The sequence below is a fragment of the Hibiscus syriacus genome, unplaced genomic scaffold (genome assembly GCF_006381635.1).
Source record: "Hibiscus syriacus cultivar Baekdansim isolate YM2019G1 unplaced genomic scaffold, ASM638163v2 tig00111841_pilon, whole genome shotgun sequence".
Taxonomy (NCBI): Eukaryota; Viridiplantae; Streptophyta; class Magnoliopsida; order Malvales; family Malvaceae; genus Hibiscus; species Hibiscus syriacus.
This window is the reverse complement of record NW_024063196.1, coordinates 1,155,502-1,164,667: the sequence shown is the minus strand read 5'-3', so window position 1 is coordinate 1,164,667 and position 9,166 is coordinate 1,155,502. Positions and strand designations below refer to the sequence as shown.

Sequence of the window (9,166 nt, the reverse complement as noted above, 5' to 3'; positions counted from 1 at the left end):
CATGTGAACTTTTGAAAAATAAGATAATCAAAAAACAAAATAAATATAACCGAACACTTGTGACTCAAAACAGGGTACCCAACTTATAAGTAGGCAAATTCGGATAACCGACCCAATCCGAAAATTTGGATATCGAAAATTTACAAATACCTGAAATAGAGATTTGTATCTCATCCAAAAAAAATTAAATATCCAAAATTTTGGATCAATTATCTAGATATCCGATGAGTATCTGATCCGATTATCCGAAAAAAAAAAACCCGGATATTCAAATTTTCAAATCGAATCACTGGATAAGAAGATTTTGCACACCCCTATTTACAAGTAGCCTGATTTAATGGGACAAGACACGGGTCAACAGAGCACCCAAAAATGCAGTCATGCAGCCGTTAACGAACACCCCTACTTATCCTATTGTCATCCCTAACCAACCATGAGCCTAGCAACATAAACACCTCTTCCATCGCAACCGGTTATCATTATTCCTTTGAATAACACACTATAGACTGATAAAACCGATAATCTCGTTTTCATTCCCATCAAAGTCCTCATTACTCGCGTCGTTTACCATTTTCCGAATTGTTTACGTTGCGACTCGACAAAGGTACACAAATACCCTTAAGCAAACCAACATCATTCACCCAATGATCGTGCCGAAAGGTCATATGCCATTCTTAACCTCCCAAGCCGCACCAAATCCTCGTCAAAGACGATAACAATTAGACAATATGTACAATCTATGAGAATGCAACCGTGTCATCTACAGTTCAAAAGTAAATCAACCACTTACATTATTAATTTTATTCCGCGTCGGAAGAGCAAATGAAGAACATGAGAAACGGAAAGAGATTGTAATTATATTACAATATCCTGTGGCTGTGGCTGTGGATGTGAATAAATTACAACAAAGTTACATTACATGACTGACTCGAGCATTATGGCATCACAAAATTGGGGTGTCCCGTCACAGGGCTTTTAAACACACGGCCATATATTTAAACTATATGGTACACTAAAAAATAATACAATAAATAAGAAACAAGGCACCCTTAGTCCTATACCTCATCTCAAACACCTTTTAGGAACCTTTATGAACCCTAAAGTACTGACCTCAAAATATAATCAGAGGCTGTTCGATCAACACCACCACCAAGCTTTATAATTTGTCTGTTTGTTTCATACCCTTCACTTTCTGTTGTTGGCCAATGCTTTATTTAATTGTTTCTCTAACTGCAACACAAGAAAATCAACTCAATCTCCACTCACTGATATATATATATATATATATATATATATATATATATATATGTAGGGCTGGGATCTAATTATATAGTGTAAAACTAAAAAGTTTTACACCTTTTTAGGATAGTTGGATGAGGGGAAATCAAAGACTGAGATTAACAATAGAAAATAAGAAGATATTCACTAGAAAAAAAACAAGGAACTAATCTCAGCCTCTAATCTCCCTCAATCCAACGGTTCTAAAATAATTTTACACTGGGTGTAAGTGGATCCTAACCAATATATATAGGGTTCTAAAATAGTTTTAGATTGGGTGTAAGTGGATCCTAACATATATATATATTGTAATCAATATGTGAACCAAAACCCCTCATTTTCTATGTAGTAATTATGTAACACTTATATCCAGAACATATTAGGAAATAAGTACGAGAAAACGAAGGTATGATAAGCTAGAAAACATTGAGATACTGGGGTTTGACACATACATGCGTGCAAGTAACATAGACTGAAACAACAAAAGTGATTGGGTATTCATGAAAAATCCTTCGAGTTCATTAATTTCAGGACATGAAACCTACATAACCCAACTCGAGGGTGAATGTCGAATACAACTGTGTTAGAAACATGTATGCCAAAATTTTTCCTATTTGGGAGATCATATCATCATAGTCTCGTACCCATATCTTAATGTGCAAGACACGTCGAAAACAGACACTTTCAAGGAAAAAACACAAACCTGCATGTTCTTCATTTTCTGTCTCTGCAATTCCTCAACCAGATTCCCGATACTGACAAAAGAAATTAAGTTTTAAGTAACATGTGCATGAAGAAAGAAAATCCATACTGTGTGCTTCATTTCATACCTCTGCTGCAGCTGAAGAACCTGAGATTGCAGCTCTCTTTCCCTTGCAGAAGAAGGCGGTATCTGGAAATACAATTAGATAATTTGATTATTACTTAAGAAAAATAAAATCTTTAACAATGATATGCATATCCAAGAACCCGAGCATAACTCAGTCAGTTCATTCTATCACACTTAAGTGCTGGTATTTAGCAGCGCTCGGATTCAAATCCCAGAATCCACAATCTCCTCTCCTATCCCTAGGCCAAGACCTCTTTTAAACCAAAAAAAAAGGTTGCCTTTATGAGAGAATATGCATGAAAAAAATCCAGCATTGGCGTAGCCCGGAACCCATGTCATAAGAAAGGTCATACGGTTACTGAGAAGTTAGGGTTGATTAATTACCAGCAAAAGGTCATTGGTGCCTACCTCTGACAAGTCCCCAAGCTTACCTGTATAAGAGATTTAGAATTTAACATCTGAATTTCTTCCACAATTAAGCAGCAGAAACACACACTCCTCCCCCCCCAAAAAAAAACAAAACCACCAAAAAAAAAAAGTGTAGAGGCATTACTAGAATTTTGCTCCAAATACTTGATCAGTCTAATGATTTCTTCCTGTCAACAATCATTGACAAAGGAACTTGTTTATAAGATAGGCACTCTCTATGACATGAGATGAAAGGTAAGAAAACATACCCTTTGCATGGTGTTATGTTGCAAAATGCCTTGTAGAGATGGGAGAACTGCACTTGCTCTAAGGTTTGGAGATGTTGAACAGGTTGAACCTCCAGTGGCCGGGTTAACCGTGCAGTTAGTAGGTCCCTGAATGAGAGAAAATAATGGCAATGGTTACAAAGCCATTGCCTAAATGATAAATTGCTAAGTTTCATCCTTCTTGTTCAAAGGTATAAGCCACAAAATTTTCAAAGGTAGCAAACCAGATATTATCAGAGAGACTTGACCAAAAGCAATGAAGCCTTACATGAGAAACTGTATTTAAAAAGATTACACATATCCACAAGGGTAAGAACACAAAATGGATAAGCAACACAAGCCAACCATACATAAAGATATGAAAAAAAACACAAGCCAACCATACATAAAGAAACAAAAAAAGATATGAAACAAACGTCTGCAGAGGAATCATTTAGAATATAGTCATAGCTATTTAGCGGAAGTATGATTTATTAACAGATGATAGCATTAGATGCATGTCAGTATGTTACATGATGCCTAATAAATGGTGGTCAGTTATGTAGATAATTATCAAGACAGATAAGTTTCACTTGGTAAATTAAAACAGGCACGGAGAGATATAGACTCTCCAAATATGAGTAAATTGCCAACTGTGCCATATATTTCAAGTACAGACTGTTTATTAGTACAAATTTGCATGTTGTTGGCTATTAGCATAATAATAGTAGAAGATTGTAACCAATCTGCTGCAGAGTTTCTTTACATAAAAGAGGTAAAAGTTTCAATACATAGAAAATGTACCTTGGGACTGAGATCGGCTGAAGTCACCTTAAATCGTCCCCGCTGAACAACTGCTCCTTCTGAAGCATCCTCTGATAAGAAGTAAAGATAACAAAACAGAGTTCATTTGCGTACAAATAAGTAGCATCCCTTCTAAGCAGAAATGAAAGGTAATAAAACCAGGATATACCAGATATGTTATTTGCTTCTCTCCTCTGCCGGTACAATGGACCACTGTAGTTGCGTTCAGATGGAAATTTAGGCTGTGGGAAGTCCCTGCAAAACAAAGTTGATAAAATTGAATATAAATTGGCATACAAATCTTTGCCAGTAAAATTAATGGTAATGGTGACAGACAATTGTTCCTTTTAACTGCAGAATATAGGAACAATAACCAAATAGAAAAGTCCCAGTGTACCACATTATACATCTAGGATTCCTCTAGACTTGCAATCCACAGAATCCAGAAACTCATCATATCTAGAGCATGATAATGGGGAAAGAACATCCTATATTTCATAAAAAGTCATTTCAAGCAATGTATGTTTGGTGATAACAGTTTAGGGTTCAGGGTAACTTCATTAGAAGAAAGCTTACCTGTCCCCATCTCCAGTAACCTTGTTAGGAGAAAAGGCACTATCAGGTATTAGTGAACCGCTCAAGTACTTTTTAAGCTCTGGAATAACCTGACGTGTGAAAGAGCCACTTTGTCCGGAATTCTCACCCTCGTGTCTTCCAGCATCTTTGTCCATGGGTCTTGATGACTTTGTATCACTTTCCAATGGCATAACATCTTTCCAATTTGGACCATTTGCACCCTCACCTTCACCAATGTCAAAACAGCCTCTGCACCAATTAAAAAGTTGCAAAAAAGGAACTAATTACCCAAAAACAATTACACTGGAACCTTCCCTTTTTCAGGAAAAAAAATAGTTTTTTGTCTAATAGATAACACATGTTCTTAAACTATATGAGAAGGATATGGAAAAAAGCAGATAATTTTAAAATTAAATGACACTTGTCACAAGACACTACTTTCTATTTGAGACAATTACGACTTGGAGGTCCTTTGAATGAGACAAATGCTAATAAAAATGTCATCTTAATTATGTTATAATAATTAATTGTTTGAATAGTAATGTCATGCAAGCATAAAAATGCCATACTTTTTTTTTTTTTGATAGGAAATAAAAATGCCATACTTGAGTGCCTGAAGTGGCTTAATAGGAAATGAAGCAAGTGAACTCTCCAAATTATGAAGATCATTAAGCCCAACCTGAAACAAGTAAAAGGGGATGTAAATCTGAAGTACAAGCTTAACCAAAGCATCAAGTAACAATGGAAAGGCTGACAACTTAATTATATAGAAAGCATTTTAGGGTTATAACTGGTACCTCCTGGCTTCTTGCAGCATTGGAATTAGTAGTTTCAGAAGACATCTTCTCAACTGATAATCCAACGACATCATGCTGTTCCCTTTGTTTTCTGCTCCCCTCTTGATCTTCTGCATTTGGCGCATCATCATAATCTTGAATCTGCAGGTAAAACAGTAAGTAATTACGATGAGATTATGATTATAGAGCAGTTCTAGGACTACATTCAGAAAAATAATAACAAAAACTTGCATGGGGAACTGAAACTACTTACAAGTGCAGCCTGACTTTTTAAGTCCTCTAGGTTGAAATTCCAAGCACTGATCCCTTTTATATACTCTTGCTGCAAGGTGAAAAGAATTCTTATTCTATATGGTACCATGTAATCAGGTAGTTTTTATATACCATGGGCATTCATTAGTCAAAGTAAAGCTAGCTACAATAATTTCTTTTAATCTTTAAGTACTGAGATGAATGTTGAATGACAGCAAAAGGCCACTCAGTATAAAAAAACAAAAATACTAGTAAGACATGAAGGAAAGAAGCTAGCACTATCAGCTCTTGTTGAGGAATGTGAAAAGCTCCATTATTGACCTGTGATAATTGCTCCTTGTCCTCATAGAGAGCTTTATTCTGTACAAGAAGATCAGCTTCTTTTGTCTGAAACATAGAGGACCAGATCAGGGTTCCAAATTAGTTCCTCATCTACTGATGTCATAAGTTAAACAAAATGGGCAAGTAAGAGACCTTTAGCACCCTAAAACGTTCACCTAATGGAGGAAGTCCATCAAGAATGGCACGATCTAGATAATCATATGAGCGTGCATGCTTAAAAAAATGGTGCTTCAGAAGCTTCTCTGAAGTTGGACGTTTCTTTGGGTCCTTCACCAAGCAAGCAGCTACCAACTCCTTGAAAGACTAGAGAATTATAAAGCTCTCACAATGTTAATAACAGATACTACAAGTGATATCAGTCCGTAAGACACAATTGAAGAGCACAAACCTTTGAGAACTTCTTGTCCCTTTCATAGTCTAGACCAGGAGGAGCGTTTTGCAAGGTCATCAACAAAACCTGCAGAAGAAATGGGATTAAACAACCATACTAAGAACTAAAAAAGGGTAACATAATACATACAATAATCAACAGATATAACTATCAAGCAACCACGATATTTACTTTCATTGGTGGATACTTGGAAAATGGAGCATGGCCATTAGCCAGTTCGAGAGCTGTTATTCCAAAAGACCAGATGTCTGCTCTGTAAACAAGAAGAAGAGGAAACAGAGTGATTTAAAGGGTATAACAAATGAAAAGGTACAATCAGAGAGGTAATCAACTCACTTGAAGTCATAACCATGCAATTGCTGCATAACTTCTGGAGCCATCCTGATATATAAACAAGGAGACACATTGTGGTCATCATTAACTCTTGAAAATTGAATTTCAACAATAAAAATACATATATAAGTAAAAGCTCAGACGGTTGCAGGGCCAAAGGAAAACAAATACCAGCAAGGAGTTCCAACAAAAGTATTTCTGGAACGCTGTCTGTCTCCAGTATCAAACATGCATGCTGATACTCCAAAGTCTGCCAACTTGACAGTACCATTAGAATCAATTAGGATATTCCCAGCCTGCAAATAGAAGTTATAAATGTAGATAAGAATAAATGAGAAAATTCCTGGGCCTGAGTAGGAAGAAATCGAACAAGGACAAAATAACAGGCACTAAGCTATTGATACATGTAGCATAATTGGCATCCTACTTGTCAACCAAACAACAAGAAGTAATACGGAACTAATAGACTACCATTGATTTTAACCTCAATGCTACATGATACAATCTCATTGGGGCTAACCTCACCACCCATCTAAAAGGGCCTAAGGGGTTCAATAGTATGCTAACAGTAGCATAAGGTTTCACTACAGAATAAAGATGCAAGTTTTCCTGCAGTTCTCATACATTCTCAATTACATTATAAGAACCACAAGTTATTCATCTTGATAGTTGAAAAAATATAGCTTAAGCTGTGTCTTTACTGAAGACAGTCCAAACCTAAATGGCTTGGTGTCAGAAAACAAAATATTTGCATAAGTAAACAAGAAAAACACGTGACATAAAAATAAAAAGGGGCAATTAGAAACCTTCACATCTCTGTGAATGTCTCCATGAGCATGAAGATAAACAAGAGCTTTAAGAACTTCACGCAACAAAGTAGCAATGAAAGGCTCTTCAAAACCTTCAGGATAAGAAGATTTCATTATATGCAGGCAGGATCCCCCAGCCATGTATGGCATCACAACCCAAAGGTTGTGACCGCTAGCAAATGAACAATGTGCCCGTAATAAATTTGGGTGATCAATCAAACTCATGGTCTGGACCTCTCTTCGAATGCCATCCTGCATAATTCAAGAGCAGAAATCTTATGTTGATGTTAACTCTTTATGCCATAGAGTTGCAGGGACTTGCAAGAGAAATGCATAAGTAAATAAAATCCCCAAGCAATAGATTATGAAATACCGTACTTACCAGGTCATTATTGCACCTTTCCAAATCAAGAACCTTGATTGCAACAATCTCATTAATTGGAACGCATAAAGCCCTGTACACAGTGGCGCTGACACCTTCTCCAACTTCTTCATATAACTTATAATCATTCGCATTGACTGGAAATCGTTTCTCTAGGGGATGCTCCATGACTTCTTTTCACAGCATATCATTACCAGCCTCCCTCTTTACTCCTATATGTTCCAATTAACAAAAGCACACATTCAACTGAAGATTCAACTGTCAATCTATTGTGAAGCTTCTTCCAATCAGGTAGCATATTTTTTCTTTAACATGCAGCAGTATACAAGTTCACTGACTTCATCAAGGTATAGGCTTACCAAGTCCGTTTTCATGTATGTAGAAACAATTTAAACCCAAACCCCAGTTAATATCAGAGAAGACCTTGCATATCACACCAAGTACTCTGTCAGTGAACTAAGAATGAGCAGAGGCTAGTTAGAAAAGCCTATGAGAAAAGTGACTTTCCCCAGATGGCAAATTGAAACCTAAAGACTAGCAAATTTTGTATGGCACGAAACTAGTAGATGCAGTCAAAATCTAAACAATAATCACAATGCATGGAAGGTAGTTGGTAGTAGGGTAGTTTTAACCTGTACAAATCCCAATAAAGAATTGAATTAATTTTCTTTACAAACAGAACCCCTTTTTCCCCTCAAAGAATTAAAACAAATAAGCAAAAAATACATTTCTAGAGAAACCAGAACTATTAGATGCTATAGAAGAATAAGTTCCAATAAAAAACATGGAAATTTAACACCAATCGTTACAAAAATTAATTTTATGAATCACTACAAACAACTAGTTCCTCTTTTCAGATTTTAAACAACAATTTAAAAATAGCCTAAATTGTAGCTATCACAGCAAATTCTAACTATCATTGTAGCTATTACAGCAAATTCTAACTATCAACCATAAAATAACATCGCATTAAAAAAAAACCTCTGCAAAGCTTCCACATTTCCACTACAGAACAACTAATCTAATAGTAAAAACACAATCAAAGTTCATCAATCTAAAACAACTAACTAAAATTTCATAAATATATATACATATACAAGTAAGATAAACTTATTTCACAGGTTTGATACAAACCTAGGGTTTCAGCAGATTCATATCAGAGCTGAATCAGAAAACACTAATACAAAATTTGCATTAAACAAATCGAATCCCAATCCCCACAACCTCAAGTCGATTTAAGACTCCCTTCAATTATCTTCTTCTTTCTCTTTCTCCACTTCTTCTTCAAAGACGACTCTAAAGATGACGATTTGGCGATGATAATTATTGGTCGACAAATATTATAAATTCTAATAAATTTTTATTTTTTTTTTAAAGAAAATGGGAGTAAAATAAGAGAAACAGATTAAAAGAGCTATATATATTTTAGTAAGAAAGACGAAGGTCAAGTTCGATGCAAACTGAAGTGGGCCCGACCCGAGTGATTTGAGATTTTGATGAGATTTTTGTTTCAGTAGGTGAAAATATCGTTATTGGGCAGGTCGTAATTTTATCGGGTCAATTTATGAGGAGACAAATGAGAGGGAGTGAATTCTCTTATCCCCGCAATACAAATGGCTTCAATAATTCTCTTCCAGCGTAGATGATTGGCTTATGTTAATATTTAAAATTCATAATGCAACAAAATAATCTTAATGTT

General features: G+C 35.7%; 1 protein-coding gene across 5 annotated transcripts; it reads right to left on the bottom strand.

The window, feature by feature from the left end:
* Positions 1–1,174: 1,174 nt before the first annotated feature.
* LOC120172043 (serine/threonine-protein kinase BLUS1-like) lies at positions 1,175–8,836 on the bottom strand. Of its 5 annotated transcripts, XM_039179617.1 has the most exons (22): positions 8,602–8,833; positions 7,827–7,890; positions 7,468–7,679; positions 7,083–7,337; positions 6,448–6,572; positions 6,280–6,324; positions 6,115–6,196; positions 5,941–6,009; positions 5,685–5,855; positions 5,532–5,597; positions 5,212–5,280; positions 4,959–5,099; positions 4,767–4,840; positions 4,162–4,410; positions 3,755–3,840; positions 3,586–3,656; positions 2,785–2,910; positions 2,661–2,703; positions 2,492–2,538; positions 2,109–2,170; positions 1,982–2,033; positions 1,175–1,230 (listed from the first exon to the last, which is right to left on the bottom strand). In XM_039179617.1, the coding sequence occupies exons 3-22, from the start codon at positions 7,633–7,635 to the stop codon at positions 1,186–1,188; spliced, it is 2,046 nt and encodes a 681-aa protein (XP_039035548.1). In that variant the 5' UTR covers positions 7,636–7,679; positions 7,827–7,890; positions 8,602–8,833; the 3' UTR covers positions 1,175–1,185. The 5 variants fall into 5 exon arrangements, 4 of the variants coding, with proteins under 4 accessions (XP_039035548.1, XP_039035547.1, XP_039035549.1 ...); XM_039179616.1 differs by having other exon boundaries at positions 7,468–7,890; XM_039179618.1 differs by having other exon boundaries at positions 2,516–2,538; positions 7,468–7,890.
* Between the last annotated feature and the right edge of the window lie 330 nt (positions 8,837–9,166).

Excerpts from the sequence above, each read along its gene's own strand:
- LOC120172043 (XM_039179616.1), bottom strand. The coding sequence starts at position 7,635 with ATGGAGCATCCCCTAGAGAAACGATTTCCAGTCAATGCGAATGATTAT. Across the intron at positions 2,539-2,660 it reads GTATTTGGAGCAAAATTCTA|GTAAGCTTGGGGACTTGTCA; the intron begins GTAATGCCTCTA and ends TCTCTTATACAG. Across the intron at positions 2,171-2,491 it reads GCACCAATGACCTTTTGCTG|ATACCGCCTTCTTCTGCAAG; the intron begins GTAATTAATCAA and ends TTGTATTTCCAG.